Raw genomic sequence first — 18,019 nt, 5'->3', positions numbered from 1 at the left:
ACTCCATGAAGCCTGACCACCTCCTGCACAAACACCTGAGCAAGAGTCTTAGCGTTAGGTAAAGAAGGCAAAGACACAAAGTGCGACATTTTTGAAAACCGATCCACAATCACCAAAATGACCGTGTTCCCAGCTGAGGAAGGCAAATCAGTGATGAAATCCATGGAGATTTCAGTCCATGGCTTACTAGGTACCTCCAGAGGAAGTAGTGTGCCAACAGGACGGGAGTGGGGCGTCTTCGCCCTAGCGCACGTGGTGCAAGCTGACACATATGAGACCACGTCCTGTCGGATTTTGGGCCACCAAAACCGACGTGACACCAACTCCAAAGTACCTCTAACCCCTGGGTGGCTAGCCAGGACAGTATCATGATGCTCCGCCAACACCTTTAGGCGGAGATGAAGCGGTACAAAAGATTTGTTGATGGGAAGCTCAGATGGTACCTCCTCCTGAGCCTCGGCAATCTCAGCCTCAACCTCGGGAGTTAGGGCTGAAACCACAACACCCTTTTGGAAAATGGGTACTGAGTCTTCCCGAGGTTCTCCCCCTGGAAAACACCTGGACAGAGCATTCGCCTTAGTGTTTTTAGACCCTGGTCTGTAAGTGACAACAAAGTTGAACCGCGTGAAAAACAATGCCCAGCGAGCCTGCCTGGGAGACAGACGATTGGCAGACTCCAAATACAGCAGATTCTTATGGTCGGTAATAACAGTGACCTGATGTACAGACCCCTCCAAGAAGTGTCGCCATTCCTCAAAGGCCAACCTAATAGCCAACAACTCCCTGTTGCCGATATCGTAGTTACATTCAGCGGACGACAGTTTTTTTGGAGAAATAGGCGCACGGACGCAAACCACTCAAGGATGAGCCTTGAGATAGTACCGCCCCCACACCAACCTCAGACGCATCGACTTCCACGACAAAGGGTTTAGATACGTCTGGCTGCACAAGAATGGGGGCTGAAACAAAACTGTTCTTGAGAAATTCAAATGCGTGAACAGCAGCCTCAGGCCAAACGGAGAAATTGGTACCCTTTTTAGTCATGTCAGTTAGCGGTTTAGCAATGATAGAAAAATCCTTGATAAATTTCCTATATAGTAGTTAGAAAACCCAAGGAACCGCTGAAGTGCTTTCAGGTTATCAGGACGTTCCCAATGCAGCACCGCTTGCACCTTTGCGGCGTCCATTTTAAAACCAGAAGCAGACACAATATAACCCAAGAACGGCAACTCTTGAGCAAAAAATACACATTTCTCAAGTTTAGCATACAGCTTATTCTCTCTGAGAAGCTGTAACACCTGCCTGACATGATCTAAATGAGCATCACGGTCGCAAGAATATATGAGGATGTCATCTAGGTACACGATAACGAATTTCCCCAAAACATGCGAGAACACATCATTGATGAAATGTTGGAACACTGCAGGTGCATTAGTTAACCCAAAAGGCATCACCAAATTTTCAAAATGACCCTCAGGGGTATTAAAAACCGTCTTCCACTCATCACCTTGACGGACTCTTATGAGGTTGTACGCCCCCCTGAGGTCAAGCTTGGTAAACCACTTAGCACCTGCCACCTGGTTGAACAAGTCAGGTATCAGTGGCATAGGGTATGGATCATGAACCGTAATCTGGTTCAATTCCCTGAAATCCAAACACGGGCGTAATCCGCCATCTTTCTTCTTCACGAAGAAGAACCCTGCTGCCACCGGCGAGGATGACGGCCTGATGTGCCCTTTGCTCAAACTTTCAGAAATGTAATCCTTGAGCGCTTGTCTCTCCGGACCGGAGATGTTGAACATCCTTGCTTTAGGCAACTTGGCCCCTGGTTTAAACCTGATAGAACAGTCATAGGAGCAGTGTGGCGGCAACTCTGAGCAACCCTTCTCAGAGAACACATCCACATAATCCTGAAGTGACTCCGGAACGCTTGAAGTCACAGCGGACACACATGTGGCCAGGCAATTCTCCTGACAGAAATCACTCCACTGGATTATGTCCTGAGTTTTCCAGTCAATCACCGGGTTGTGTGTAGACAACCATGGAAAACCCAGAACCAATTGTGCCAGAAGACTCTTGAGCACCTTACATGTGACCTGCTCGAAATGAAGAACCCCAATGTGGAGTTTAACCTCAGCCACGAACTCAGTAATCTCCCCCTGTGGAAGAGGAGCAGAATTGATGGTGACCACACGGATAGGATGAGGCAGTTTTTCAATCTTAAAACCAGCAGTGCGCGCAAACTCCTCATCAATGAGATTTGTGGCGGAACCACTATCCACAAAAATAGTGATAGGTATCTCTCTGCCAGCGACAACAACTTTGGCAGGGAGCATGCACTGAGAAATCATCATGGAGGATATACATAAGCTCAGATTGGACTCCTCCACACCCTCTGAGCTCAGAAGTTTTCCGCCATTGCGTTTTTCTTTAACAGCAGAGGACAGATATTAATAAAATGACCAGTTTCACCGCAGAAAAAACAGGCTCCCTGCTTCCTGAGTACAGGGGTACGATTCTTAACATGTGACACCCCTGCGATTTGCATAGATTCCGTGGGCTCACCTGCAGCAACCTCACGTGAACCTAAACCTTCACCCACAGGCGGCGTCTCATGATTCCCCTGACGCAAACGGCGATCAATGCGGACAACAAGACTCATAGCGGAATCTAGTGAAGCAGTTGTCTCGTACATCAGGAGGGCTTTTTTAACCCTATTTGAAACTCCATGAATAAAGTGACTCCGCAATGCTGGCTCATTCCGAGTGTCAACCGCCCAGCGGCGAAATTCAGAACAGTAATCCTCTGCAACACGCTCCCCCTGGCAAATAGTGCGTAACTTAGATTCTGCTAGAGCCATTCTGTCTGGATCGTCGTAAATGTGTCCTAGAGCAGAAAATAAACCCTCCACTGAGTTAAATGCAGCAGAATCAGACGGCAACGAAAATGCCCATGCTTGGGGATCCCCGCTTAATAATGACAACACCAGGCCCACACGTTGAGCCTCATTACCAGAGGAGATCGGGCGCATACGGAAATACAGTTTGCAAGCTTCACGAAAAGAAACAAATTTACTGCGTTCCCCAGCAAATTTTTCAGGCAAAGGAAACTTGGGCTCATTAACTCCTCCTGTCGCTCCAGCCTGTATATTGGATACTGCTAGTCCCTGTTGCTGCACTGCTCCCCTCAACTCAGTGACCTGTAGGGACAGCGCCTCCAACTGACGGGCCATGGAAGTCATGGGATCCATGACAAAACAGAGAAGAGAAAACAAAAAAAAGGAACCCGTTTTTTTTTTTTTTGTTAGGCCGATTATAATGTCACGGGGATACAAGGAGGGCGAGAGCTAATAACCCGGGCCACTGCAATTTCCCTCAGACTAGGGAAACCCTGTCTGACCCTCTACCTGAAGTTTACACTGAAGGTGTGCATGTTCAGGCCTTCACCCTCACCCTGACTCCTGATTCAGCCCTAAACTGAACACCACCGCCCACCACCCAGTGAATGCAATAGACCAATACCAACAGTTATAACAAACAAGGATAAAGGAAAATATACACCACGCCGCAGTCAATCAGGAATACACTATAAAGGTGCAGGGCAAAATAAATACAAATATAGGAAGGAGTAAATAAGACAAAGGAAAATACACCACCAGCAACGATACTCCAACAACCAGCTCTCCACTCCGGACCGAGATAACTACGGATAAGGCTACTTTCACACTAGCGTCGGGCTCGGCCCGTCGCTGTGCGTCGGGCCGACATTCCCGACGCTAGCGTTGTCTCCGCCGCACAACGGGGGCAGCGGATGCATTTTTCCAGCGCATCCGCTGCCCCATTGTGAGGTGCGGGGAGGTGGGGGCGGAGTTCCGGACGCGCATGCCCGGTCGGAAAAGACGTTTACGACGGAGCAAAAAAACGTTGCAAGCAACGTTTTTTGCTCCCGACGGTCCGCCACTGCACGACGGGTGCGATGTGTGGCAATCCATCACAATGCGTCGCTTAATGTTAATCAATGGTGAAAAAACGCATCCTGCAAACACTTTTGCAGGATGCGTTTTTTCGGCAAAATGACGCATTGTGACGGAATGCAGTTAACGCTAGTGTGAAAGTAGCCTAAGACAGAAGCTATAATCGGCGACGCCCAAAGATCAGGAGAACTATTTAAAGGAAATGGGCATGGCCCAGCTTCCAATCCAAGGATCAGATAAATTAACCCCGGAGCAGCCAGACGAGAACTAGGCGACGCCAATGAGCAAACAGTGGTCAAACGCGGAATTACCGCCGTCTGTCAGACGACCTGGTCTGGACAGTATCCGACATGACAGTCACAGTCGGACAAAGTAAAAAAAAAAAAAAAAAAAAGAAATATACTGTACTGATAAATTTCTAATTTTATGTAAAACTTATTGTGAAAATGTAAAATCTGGGGCTAAAGCTAAATTACATTTTGGTGGTAAAAATGTAGTAGTTATATTTTCTTCACTGCCCAATGGTATAAAATTCTGTGACACACTCGTGGTGTCAATATGATCGCTGCACGCCTAGATGAATTCATTAAGAGGTGTAGTTCTTAAAATCGGGTCACTTATAAGGAGCTCTGCTGTTCTGGCACCTCAGGGGCTCTCCCAGTGGGTCATGGCACACACTCATGCAGGGAAAAGTAAACCATAACAGTAAAATCTGCACTATAATATGGCACTCCTTCCTTTATGAGCTTGGCGCTCTGCCTGAAAAGTATTTCCCATTTGCATGCATGGTATTGGTGTACTCAGGAGAAATTTTTACAATAGGTCTAATTTTTCCAATTAGCCCTTAGAAAAATTAAAAACCTGGGGCTTAAACAACAATTTAGTGGTAAAAATGTAATTTATTCTTTCTTTACCGCCCAATATTATAAAATTTTGTGAGTAATATGTGGCCCCTGGCCATGGACGGATCATTACGTCAACTGTCAGAAAGGGGTTAAAGGAATGAAAATTCAAAGTTGGAAAATTGTGAAATTTTCCAAATTTTCAGTTTTTTTTCACAAATAAAATACAAAAGAAATTTTACCACAATCATGAAGTACAATATGTCACGAGAAAACAATGTCAGAATCATCAGGATCTGTTGAAGCGTTTCAGAGTTGTTACCTCAAAGTGACAGTGGTCAGAATTGTAAAAATTTGTCCTGGTCTTTAATGTGCAAACCACCTTCAGGGGCAAAGGGGTTAAAAAAAAATAAATATTGAGATTATAGTTTTTGGCAAACTGCCCTGCTAGCCCACCTGTCTCAAACAATTTTAGGTACATTTATGTTTAAATCAGATTTACTAGGATTAAAATGCAATTAAATTCAGCCATGGAGTTAAATGAAGAGCAAAAACCTACAGAGTTATATAAAACAGTGGCAAAGGCCGCAAACACAAAGATCACTGCTGTCTGCAATGGAGGTTACTTACCATAGACAAATCACGATTATTATTCTTCAGCTTCTCCTCTTGACGCTCTAGAAGAATGAAAAGTTACACTTTGAGCCCCACATATAAATGGTTCTAACCCTTACACCTGCAACCAATTTTCATTATTTTTCATCCCCTTCTGCCAAGAGCCAAAACATTTTTATTTTTACATCCACACTGACATATGAGGGCTTGTTTTTTTGCAGGAGTTATAGTTTTGAATGACACCATCTATTTTACCAATAAATGTAGTGAAAAAAACTTTTCAATGAAGTGAAAATAGTGTAAAAGACTGCAATTTTACCATTGTTTTTTGGATTTTGTTTTTATCGCATTTATTGAGAGGTAAAAATATCCTGATAACATGATTCTCCATGCCAGTAAAATGACGCAAATTAAAAAAAAAAAATTGTGTGTGTGTGTATATATATATATATATATATATATATATATATATATATATATATATATATATATATATATATATATATATATATATATATATATGTATACACAGCATGAGGTAGAGGCTGACACACAGATTTCAGGGATGTGTCACTTATTACACTGTGTGCGGTTTCCATACAATGAATGTTTATCACTGCCTGGACCACAGTGCAGGCGAGCCCTGGTACAACTCAGTTCCCTCCTGTGATAAGCAGCTCAACGCCAATATACAATGTACATAGAGAACTGTGGAGTGGGCAGGGTCAGCTTTTCAGCTCTGCTGCATACTACAGAGCTACTCGCATTTTCATTAAAAACTTCATTATTCTCCTATACACCTAAAAATATTGATTGTATCACAAGTGCTGCACTCAGAAAATTAAGTGATACATCACTAAAATCAGGGTTTCCTATATTATGCTGGTCTCAGATGAGGTATAGAGATGGGCGAACCCGAACAGTAAAGTTCGGCGTCCGTACTGATCACCTATTGTTCGGCACAGACACAGACTTCACCAGGAAGCCTGTGTTACTGCTCGGGTTTGGCACCATGAACTCCGGGTGTTTGTCGCGCTGTCACGTGCACGACAGCACGGCAAACACCTCTTCTAATCAGCAGTAAAATCATCACTGCCAGTCAGACAGCCTCGGTTCTTGGTTAAAATGACAGCTTGAGCCAGCTGTTATGATAGGAAGTAAAAAGTTTTTCAATGTCGGCTGATAGGACTACTGCTCCCATTAGCCTGCACCTGCTGCCACTAATAACAAGCAAGCGCCGGCTGAAGGGAGTATTGATCAGCCGGTGTCTGTGCTGGGATTAAAAAAAAAAAAAAAACAATCTGGGGTGGGTTCCCCTGTATTTTTACTAACCAGCCATGCAAAAAAGTGTATCATCACCCATCCCCTGTAGACTGTGAGCCCTCCCGGGTAGGGTCCTCTCTCCCTCTGTACTTGTGTGTGCCTTGTTTTGCTCATGTTTATTGTACTTGTCTATAAATGCCCCTTCCACGTGTAAAGCGACATGGAATAAATGGAGCTAGAAAAATGAATAATAATAATAATAATAATAATAATAATAATAATTCAGCTGGCAGCGTTAGCAAGCCTGGTTATCAAGAATATAGGACCCCAACGCCGTTTCTTTTAATTATTTAAATAACTAAAAAAAAAAAAAACAGTGGGTCTCCCCCACTTTTGACAACCAGGCAAGCTAAAGCAGACAGCTGGGGACTAGTATTCTCAGGCCATTGATCACCGAGACTGCGTTCCCAGCCGGGACCCTGAACTGATTTGACCTTGGTGAGATAGCCTCTTGCACAAAGTCTCACGGTGCAGCGATGAGCTGGTGAGTTCACTGAGAAAAATCGGTCAACTCTCTGAGCTCTGTGCTACGACGTGAAACTTTCTCACTGAGCTAGCGGTGATCTCATGGAGGTCACTGCAGTTAATTTGCCTGGCTGGAAATGCAGCCTCAGTGATCGGCGGTAACTGACGACATCACCGCTAGTCACTGATGCTGTGCTCTCAGCAGGTCATTCCCCTGTGGTTCTCAGCTTGGACAGTCGCATGTTGGCACCGTCCAGGTTGAAAACTGTTTATCACCCAGACATGGATTACGGCGTGAGAGAGAATAAAGAACAGGAGAGGGATATTGCTGTTTTTTATATTTGTTTTATTACAGGAGACGAGGGCTTCGGTGGAATGGGCGTTAGGGTGACTAACTGTTTTGTTATTTTCAAATAAAAAAGTGAAAGTGTGTTTTGTTTTATTTCAAATAAAGGACTTTCTTCTGGCTGTGTCTTTATTTACAATACAATTATAGGATTAGTAATGGAAAGGTGTCTTAAAGACGCCTCTCCATTACTAATCTGTGGGCTTGATGTCACCTGACAATACAAAGTTGACATCAACCTCACAAATATCAACCCCACTTCTCACTACTACAGGGCAAGAGAAAAGAGCTGGGCAGAGCGAGAAAACTGGTACATCTAAACCTATTTTTAGGCTGGGAGGGGGGTGGGGCAATATCCATGGCCCCTTGCTAGCCTAAGAATACCAGTCCCCACCAGTCTGCTTTAGCTTGGCTGGTTGTTAAACATGGGGGGCACCCAAAGCCATTTTTTTTTTTTTTTATTATTTATTTAAATAACTAAAACTAAATCATAGTAGGAACCCCTCTATTCTTGATAACTAGCCTTGTCAATGCTAACGGTTGCAGCCCTCAGCTGTGAGCTTTGCCTGGCTGGTTATCAAAAATACAAGGAATTTTTATAAATTATTTATTTACAGCGCAGGCTGATACTTCCATCAGACGCCGCCTGCACTCGCTGTCATTAGCGTTAGCAAGCGTAGACTGATGGGAGCAGTAGTCCCAGTAGACGACGCCAGTGATCGAAGGTAACCTTTTTACCTCCGATCACAGCGGCGGGCTCCCTGTCATTTGACCGATGGTAAAATCATTACTGAGGATCAGAAGCGTGGTTTTTACAGTGTTGTCATGCACAAAACAGCGTGGCAAACACTGGATGTTTGGGCTCCCCATTCAAGTGAATGGGGTCCAGGTTCAGGTTCGGGTACTGTTCTGGTACCCGAACTTTTTTGTAACTGTTCAGCCGAGTCCACCAGACCCGAACATCCAAGGGTTTGCTCATCTCTAATGAGATAGCAAAAACCTGGTGACAGTTTCCCTTTAAGAATACTGTAAAATTGAAATTTTATATACAAAAGATTGATATATTACATGCATTTTTTTTTTTATTTAAAAACAATATTACCTATTTTTTTCTTTTGCGTACGGCCAGCAGACTCTGTTATTGCTTCCTTTTTCTTTTCCACTGGAAAGAAAAAAAATGCCAGCAAATGTTGTAAGTTTTCCAGGAACACAGAGTATTAAAGCATTGTAAAGCCTCTGAGAAATGAAAACATGTCAATGTACTTGCTGTTAAAACTCTGGTCTACTCCTGAGCTGTCACAAGTGGCCATCTGACCTGTAGCACCTTACTGCTGATACAGATGTGCAAAGCACAGAGTGCAGGATTCTCTTCTGTGCTTTGCCTGTCAGTCAAGCACAGCCCTTCATGCAGGAGGTGGGGTCAGCAAGCAGAGCAGTGATCCTCAAGTTGTGAGCGAATGCTGATGTGTACAGAGACGAAGAACAGAGACCACAGTGGTGCTAGCATCGGCACCTGTAACATTACTGGGTGCAGGACAGTGTCAGGAAGAAGAATCTGGGGGCAGTATTTGGTCCATCGTGAGACTGTATAGATGGTGCTTTGTAGGTAGAGTGCACGAGTATAGAGGGCGGGAGAATGTGAGCAGTGTTTCTTGGGAAATGCAGTCTACAGTCACAGAGGGGCTGCCGGTAAGAAATTCAGAGTAACCAATATCAGAACTCGAGGATAGCTACAGGGGGCTGGAGAGGAGGTAAAAAAAACCAGAAGTACAGGTAAACAAAAGAACAGCCAGACAGTCTATGGGGATTGTACCCCAAAAAAATAATTCAATCTGCTGTGTCGTTTTTTGTAATAAGCATAATCAGAAACATGTCAGTATCTCCAGATGCCCAGCTCTCTCTCTCCTATTTCCACGACAAACAAGCACAGCAGCATTTATGTCTGCATCAAGGAGCTCTGTTCAGACAGACGTATTAAAAGGCAACCTGTCAGAACACCTCCCCAAAACCATTAATATGACTGTATAGCCCTTTAAAAGATAAGCCAGTGAAGCCATATATGACCACAAAGCTCTGGGCCAGCAGTGAGAAATCGTGTGTGACGTGCACTGTGGCATGATGAAGCCCCTCTAGCTTCTCAACCTCGCGCTGTATTTCCTGCCTACTGCCATTCTCCTCTGGCTGATTGACCGGTTGTTTGCTCTGGTGCAAGGCCACTGACCTCTCAGTGAGAAGAGGCTGCTGCTAGGTACTAAATAGAGAGAGGCTAGGAACCTGAAGGTGCATCCTCAAGCCCCAATGCACTTCCAGACAACTTCAGAAAGGTGACCTCTTACTGCTGGAGCAGCACTTCTCAGTCATAGATGATCTCTTTTTAAGAGTTACAGTGCCATATAAACGGTTTGGGGGTGGTGGAGAATAGTTGCTTAATTTTCTGACAACTTCCCTTAAAACATTAGCTAATAACCAGTGCTTTCCTGTGCTCACATATCAGTCCCTCATGTCTCAAAGTTCATCTTTCATTGCGGTTTCTTCAGAGTATCTCTCTGAGCAGGACTTAGGCTACTTTCATACTAGTCCGTCGCAGGGTGGATTGATTTAAATCACGCCGATTTAAATCATGATTTAAATCACGATTTAAATCAAAAGATTTTTTTCTATTTAAATCGGATCGATTTAAATCATGATTTTAATCATGATTTAAATCACTGATTTAAATCAAAAGGTTTTTTTTTAATATAAATCACGATTAAAATGAGAAGTGAGAGCAGTGCGCATGTGCGCCCATAGTTACACGGACGAAACTAGGGGCAACGATCTAACGCCAGGGTGAGGGGGGGACCCCAAAGTAAGTAAAAATCTTTTTTGTTTTACTATATGGCAATAGGTAGGTGTTTAAAAGCAGCATGTCTTAATTGTATAAACTATTAATAGCCTCCACATTTTGTTCATACTGCCCCTTTAATTCCACACTTCTAGCTTGGTTTCACTTTTGGTTTAGTTTCTTTTTCCATTCAGTTGACATGCCCAAACTTGTTGGATAGTCAGCATCCTACAGAAACCTCTGGAAGAGCATGGCATTGTGAATGTTACACATATACAGCCTTTATTCTACTGAGTTAAACAACTCAGCTTTATCTCATGATGGAAGAACCTTTGGTTGGTAAAATATTTTCCTCAAAAAGCAGTTTATTGAAAAAAATCCGATTTAAATCAAAAAAATCCGATTTAAATCAAAAAAATCCGATTTTTTTGATTTTTTTAAAAAAACATTGATTTTTATCCACCCTGGTCCGTCGGTACGGGCCGTCGCAAACCGTCGGCCCGACGTATCGACGGATAGTGTGTTAATGTAGCACAACGTGGGCAGCGGATGCAGTTTTACTCTCCTTTCTGAAACTGCCCTCTCTAAAGTCTCTAATGACCTACTAACAGAAAAATCCAACGGTCACTGCTCCCTGCCGTTTCTCCTGGATCTCTCTATCCCATCTGACACTGTGGATCACCAGCTCCTCCTCACTATGCTCCACTCTAACAGCCTCAAGGACATTGTTCTCTCCTGGTTATCCCATCTCTCTGACTGCTCCTCCGCTGTATCTTTTGTGGCTCTTCTTCTAATCTCCCCCTTACTATCAGTTTCCTCATGGCTCTGTCCTAGGCCACCTCCTCTTCTCCTTAGACAATGCCCTACCTATTGGACAACCCATCAGCAGCATCATCTCTACGCTGATCATACCCAGCTATACACCTCTTCACCTGACATCACCCTCACTTTAAGGCTAAGGCTACTTTCACACTAGCGTTAACTGCATTACGTCGCAAATCGTCTTTTTTCAGAAAAAACGCATCCTGCAAAAGTGTTTGCAGGATGCGTTTTTTCCCCATAGACTTGTATTGGCGACGTATTGCGACGGATTGGCATACGTCGTGTCCGTCGTACGACGTATGCGTCGAAATTTGGCGACACGTCGTCGGCAAAAAACGATTGTAACGTTTTTTGTCTCCGCCTAAAAAACGTTTCGTGACGCATCCTGCGGCATGCGTCGTTGGCTACAATGAAAGCCTATGAGCGACGGATGCGTCGGGACACGTCGTACGACGCAATGCAGCGCTGCAATACGTTTTTTTACACTGAGCATGCTCAGAAGAAGGATTTTGTTGCCAATTGGCCAGACACCCCCAAATCTATATAAACCTGGCCTGGGCCTTCAACCCCACATATGCCAGCAAGACCCAGAGAGGAGAAGACTGCCAGCAAGAGCCAGCCTGCCACAAGACCCCAGCCTGCCAGAGGAGCCTGCCAGAGGAGCCAGCCACAGGAGCCTGCCACAAGACTCCAGCCACCATAGAGCCAGTGTATTTCAATTTTTGTGTGCATCTGTGTGCCTGTGCATTTGTGTGTGTATGAGGTACTGACTACAGCAAGAGCTTAAAACCTGAAGAGAACCAGAGGCCTGCCATCGTCCTGCACCAGCCAGTGCCATGCTAGAGTCCAGATCCACCCTGATGCCAGCCACTGTGAAGACATGCAGCTCCAGCCAAAGGATTGTCAGCCTTTTTTACATGTGTGTGTGTGTATGTGTGTGCGTCTTCTGATTGGGTCCACCTTTCTGCCTTTGTTGTACATATGTGTATTTGCATAAAGCTTATGTGCGTGCGTGCGTGTGTGTGTGTGTATTTTTGTACGGCTGTGTGCTTTTGTAAGTATGTCTTCATGTGCCTGCACCTTATTATGCCTTCGCCAATCTTATGCCTGTTCATGTGGGAGGGTATGTGTCCACGTTCAGGATTTCATCAGGATTTGGTCAGGATTTTTCATTAGTATTTGTGTGGGTGATAAATGCAGTAGTGGTGCATATGTTTCTATTATACTTTTCCTCTAATTGTTACACTCCTGGTTTTGGATTACAAATACTGATGGAAAATCCTGACCAAATCCTGATGCAATCCTGAACGCGGACACATACCAGGCATGTTTGTGCGCATCATGTTGATTGCATGTGCATTTGTCCATGCCTAATTGGTTAATTGCCTTTTTCTGATGGATTTACTAAGTATAGTGGTCTGTGCAGGCTGTGGTTTAAATGTGTGTATTTTTTTTTTCTTATTTTTTTTTTTTTTTAAAATCTGATGTATTTTTGCAAAGTCTAGTCTGCAGCTTGTGGTTTGAATGTGTGAGTGTTTTTTTATTTTTTTCTATTTCAAAGTGATGATTTTCTGTTGAAACCATTTGCAGTTGATGTACCGTACTTGTATTTAAAATAAAGAGCATTTCAGCTCCCAATTGTGATGTGAAGAAAAAAAAAAAAAAAAAAAAAAGGATAAAATGTTTGTTTTAAAAAAATGTCCGTAGTATCATTTCAGAAAGGTAAATTTAAAACTGGTGTATGTACCAATGGTTCCACATGCAATACAGAGTTGGTTGACATCTCATTTTTTAACCCCTTCATGACCCAGCCTATTTTGGCCTTAATGACCTTGCCGTTTTTTGCAATTCTGACCAGTGTCCCTTTATGAGGTAATAACTCAGGAACACTTCAACGGATCCTAGCGATTCTGAGACTGTTTTTTCGTGACATATTGGGCTTCATGTTAGTGGTAAATTTAGGTCGATAATTTCTGAGTTTATTTGTGAAAAAAACGGAAATTTGGCAAAAAATTAGAAAATTTCGCAATTTTCACATTTTGAATTTTTATTCTGTTAAACCAGAGAGTTATGTGACACAAAATGGTTAATAAATAACATTTCCCACATGTCTACTTTACATCAGCACAATTTTGGAAACAATTTTTTTTTTTGCTAGGAAGTTATAAGGGTTAAAATTTGACCAGTGATTTCTCATTTTTACAACAAAATTTACAAAACCATTTTTTTTAGGGACCACCTCACATTTGAAGTCATTTTGAGGGTTCTATATGGCTGAAAATACCCAAAAGTGACACCATTCTAAAAACTGCACCCCTCAAGGTGCTCAAAACCACATTCAAGAAGTTTATTAACCCTTCAGGTGTTTCACAGCAGCAGAAGCAACATGGAAGTAAAAAATGAACATTTAACTTTTTAGTCACAAAAATGATCTTTTAGCAACAATTTTTTTATTTTCCCAAGGGTAAAAGGAGAAACTGGACCAGGGACGTTGTTGTCCAATTTGTCCTGAGTACGCCGATACCTCATATGTGGGGGTAAACCACTGTTTGGGCGCACGGCAGGGCTCGGAAGGGAAGGAGCGCCATTTGACTTTTTGAATGAAAAATTGGCTCCAATCTTTAGCGTTGCATGTTGCGTTTGGAGAGCCCCCGTGTGCCTAAACATTGGAGCCCCCCCACAAGTGACCACATTTTGGAAACTAGACCCCCCAAGTAACTTATCTAGAAGCATAGTGAGCACTTTAAACCCCCAGGTGCTTCACAAATTGATCCGTAAAAATGAAAAAGTACTTTTTTTTCACAAAAAAATTATTTTAGCCTCAATTTTTTCATTTTCACATGGGCAACAGGATAAAATGGATCCTAAATTTTGTTGGGCAATTTCTCCTGAGTACACCAATACCTCACATGTGGGGGTAAACCACTGTTTGGGCACATGGTAAGGCTCGGAAGGGAAGGAGCGCCATTTGACTTTTTGAATGAAAAATTATCTCCATCGTTAGCGGACACCATGTCGCGTTTGGAAAGCCCCTGTGTGCCTAAACATTGGAGCTCCTCCACAAGTGACCCCATTTTGGAAACTAGACCCCCCAAGGAACTCATCCAGAGGCATAGTGAGCACTTTAAACCCCCAGGTGCTTCACAAATTGATCCGCAAAAATGAAAAAGTACTTTTTTTTCACACAAAATTTCTTTTAGCCTCAATTCTTTCATTTTCACATGGGCAACAGGATAAAATGGATCCTAAAATTTGTTGGGCAATTTCTCCTGAGTATGCCGATACCTCATATGTGGGGGTAAACCACTGTTTGGGTGCACGGCAAGGCTCGGAAGGGGAGGCGTGCCATTTGACTTTTTGAATGGAAAATTAGCTCCAATCGTTAGCGGACACCATGTCGCGTTTGGAGAGCCCCTGTGTGCCTAAACATTGGAGCTCCCCTACAAGTGACCCCATTTTGGAAACTAGACCCCCCAAGGAACTTATCTAGATGCATAGTGAGCACTTATAACCCCCAGGTGCTTCACAGAAGTTTATAACGCAGAGCCGTGAAAATAAAAAAATAATTTTTCTTTCCTCAAAAATGATTTTTAGCCCAGAATTTTTTATTTTCCCAAGGGTAATAGGAGAAATTGGACCCCAAATGTTGTTGTCCAGTTTGTCCTGAGTACGATGATACCCCATATGTGGGGGTAAACCACTGTTTGGGCGCACGGCAGGGCTCGGAAGGGAAGGCACGCCATTTGGCTTTTTGAATGGAAAATTAGCTCCAATCATTAGCGGACACCATGTCGCGTTTGGAGAGCCCCTGTGTGCCTAAACATTGGAGCTCCCGCACAAGTGACCCCATTTTGGAAACTAGACCTCCCAAGGAACTAATCTAGATGTGTGGTGAGCACTTTGAACCCCCAAGTGCTTCACAGAAGTTTATAACGCAGAGCCATGAAAATAAAAAATAATTTTTCTTTTCTCAAAAATGATTTTTTAGCCCACAATTTTTTATTTTCCCCAAGGGTAACAGGAGAAATTGGACCCCAAAAGTTGTTGTCCAGTTTCTCCTGAGTACGCTGATACCCCATATGTGGGGGTAAACCACTGTTTTGGCACACGTCGGGGTTCGGAAGGGAAGTAGTGACGTTTTGAAATGCAGACTTTGATGGAATGCTCTGCGGGCGTCAGGTTGCGTTTGCAGAGCCCCTGATGTGCCTAAACAGTAGGAACTCCCCACAATTGACTCCATTTTGGAAACTAGACCCCCAAGGGAACTTATCTAGATGTGTAGTGAGCACTTTGAACCCCCAAGTGCTTCACAGAAGTTTATAACGCAGAGCCGTGAAAATAAAAAGTGTTTCCTTTCCTCAAAAATATTTTTTTAGCCCAGAATTTTTTTATTTTTGCAAGGGTAACAGGAGAAATTGGACCCCAACAGTTGTTGCCCAGTTGTCCTGAGTACGCTGGTACCCCAAATGTGGGGGTAAACCACTGTTTGGGCGCACGTCGGGGCATGGAAGGGCGGGAGCACCATTTGACTTTTTGAACGCAAGATTGGCTGGAATCAATGGTGGCGCCATGTTGCGTTTGGAGACTCCTGATGTGCCTAAACAGTGGAAACCCCTCAATTCTAACTTCAACACTAACCCCAACACACCCCTAATCCTAATCCCAACTGTAGCCATAACCCTAATCACAACCTTAACCCCAACACACCCCTAACCACAACCCTAACCGCAACACACCCGTAACCCTAATTCCAACCCTAATCCTAACCCTAATCCCAACCGTAACCCTAATCCCAACCCTAACCACAACTGTAACCCCAACACACCCCTAACCCTATCCGTAACCCTAACCACAAGCCTAATCTTAACCCTATTTCAAACCCTAGCCCTAATTCCAACCCTAACCCTAAGGCTATGTGCCCACATTGCGGATTCGTGTGAGATTTTTCCTCACGATTTTTGAAAAATCTGCAGGTAAAAGGCACTGCGTTTTACCTGCAGATTTACAGCAGATTTCCAGTGTTTTTTTGTGCGGATTTCACCTGCGGATTCCTATTGAGGAACAGGTGTAAAACGCTGCGGAATCCGCACAAAGAATTGACATGCTGCAGAAAATACAACGCAGTGTTTCTGCACGGAATTTTCCGCACCATGGGCACAGCGGATTTGGTTTTCCTTAGGTGTACATGGTACTGTAAACCTGATGGAAAACTGCTTCGAATTCGCAGCGGCCAATCCGCTGCGGATCCGCGGCCAATCCGCTGCGGATCCGCTGCGGATCCGCGGCCGATCCGCTCTGTGTGCCCTACCCGTAACCCTAACCCTACCCCTAGTTCTAACCCTAGTTCTAACCCTAACCCTAGTGGAAAAAGAAAAAAAAATATTTTCTTTATTTTTTGTCCCTACCTATGGGGGTGATAAAGGGGGGGGGGGGTTATTTATTATTTTTTTATTTTGATCGCTGTGATAGAACCTACCACAGCGATCAAAATGTACTTGTAATGAATCTGCCGGCCGGCAGATTCGGCGGGCGCACTGAGCATGCGCCCGCCATTTTGGAAGATGGCGGCGCCCAGCGAGGAGACGGACCGACACCGGGAGCCTTGGTAAGTATAAGGGGGGGGAGATCGGGGCACGGGGGGGGGGGCGTCGGAGCACCGGGGGGTGACATAGGAGCAGGGGGGGAGCGGAGCACAGGACGGAGGGGACCGGACCCCATAACGGAGCACTGGGGGGGGCGATCGGTGGGGTGGGGGGGGGGGGGTCACTTCAGGTTTTCCAGCCATGGCCGATGATATTGCAGCATCGGCCATGGCTGGATTGTAATATTTCACCAGTTTTTTAGGTGAAATATTACAAATCGCTCTGATTGGCAGTTTCACTTTCAACAGCCAATCAGAGCGATCGTAGCCAAGGGGGGGGGGGGTGAAGCCACCCCCCCTGGGCTGAAGTACCACTCCCCCTCTCCCTGCAGATCGGGTAAAATAGGAGTTAACCCCTTCACCCGATCTGCAGGGACGCGATCATTCCATGACGCCACATAGGCGTCATGGGTCGGATTGGCACGGGTTTTCATGACGCCTACGTGGCGTCATGGGTCGGGAAGGGGTTAATAAAGGTTATACTTTAAAGGTTTTTTGGGGGAGGTGATTTTTGAAAATAAAATGTGGTAAATATATTTTTACATGGTGGGTTCACATTTTTAAATATTTTTTTTGGGACATGGAAATGAATGGTATAACGTGCACCTGTTTTGGGGTTTTGGTGTTCACCTTTAATGAACATTTCTCACATCAATTCAGCAGGGTGTTTATCTTAAACATTACCTAGTTCAGGGGGTGGTCTAACTATAAATCCATTATACATATTACAGATACACCAGGCACCAGGACCACATCCGCTGCCTCTAGTCCCAACCAGGACCACAGCCATACCCACATCTTGAAATCTTTCAAAGTAAGTTTTGAAGACCCCAAATCTGCTACTTCAATGTGTAGAGCAGATTGCAAGTGTCTTTTAACTTACAGATACACCAGGACCACAGCCGCAGCAAGCCACCGCCTCTAGTCCCAACCAGGACCTGCCCACCAGGACCACAGCCACCAATCTTTTCAAGTAAGTTTTGAAGACCCCAAATCTGCTACTTCAATGTGTAGAGCAGATTGCAATGTGTAGAGCAGATTGCAAGTGTTTTAACTTAAGGCCCCGTCTCACATAGCGATTTACCAACGATCACGACCAGCGATACGACCTGGCCGTGATCGTTGGTAAGTCGTTGTGTGGTCGCTGGGGAGCTGTCACACAGACAGC

General features: G+C 44.3%; 1 protein-coding gene across 4 annotated transcripts in view; it reads right to left on the bottom strand.

Annotated features, from left to right (window-relative positions):
* The window catches only part of TMCO1 (transmembrane and coiled-coil domains 1), a 114,039-nt gene that overhangs the window by 36,277 nt on the left and 59,743 nt on the right, over positions 1–18,019 (bottom strand). For all 4 annotated transcript variants that reach the window (XM_077277248.1, XM_077277249.1, XM_077277247.1 and 1 more), the window contains 2 exons: positions 8,667–8,726; positions 5,446–5,492 (listed from right to left, as the gene is read on the bottom strand). In XM_077277248.1, the coding sequence (XP_077133363.1) occupies positions 5,446–5,492; positions 8,667–8,726 (107 nt within the window). The remainder of the gene's footprint in view (positions 1–5,445; positions 5,493–8,666; positions 8,727–18,019) is intronic.

This window comes from Ranitomeya variabilis, chromosome 8 (genome assembly GCF_051348905.1).
Source record: "Ranitomeya variabilis isolate aRanVar5 chromosome 8, aRanVar5.hap1, whole genome shotgun sequence".
Lineage (NCBI taxonomy): Eukaryota > Metazoa > Chordata > Amphibia > Anura > Dendrobatidae > Ranitomeya > Ranitomeya variabilis.
The sequence above is the reverse complement of the archived record's forward strand: the minus strand, read 5'-3'. Positions and strand labels throughout refer to the sequence as shown.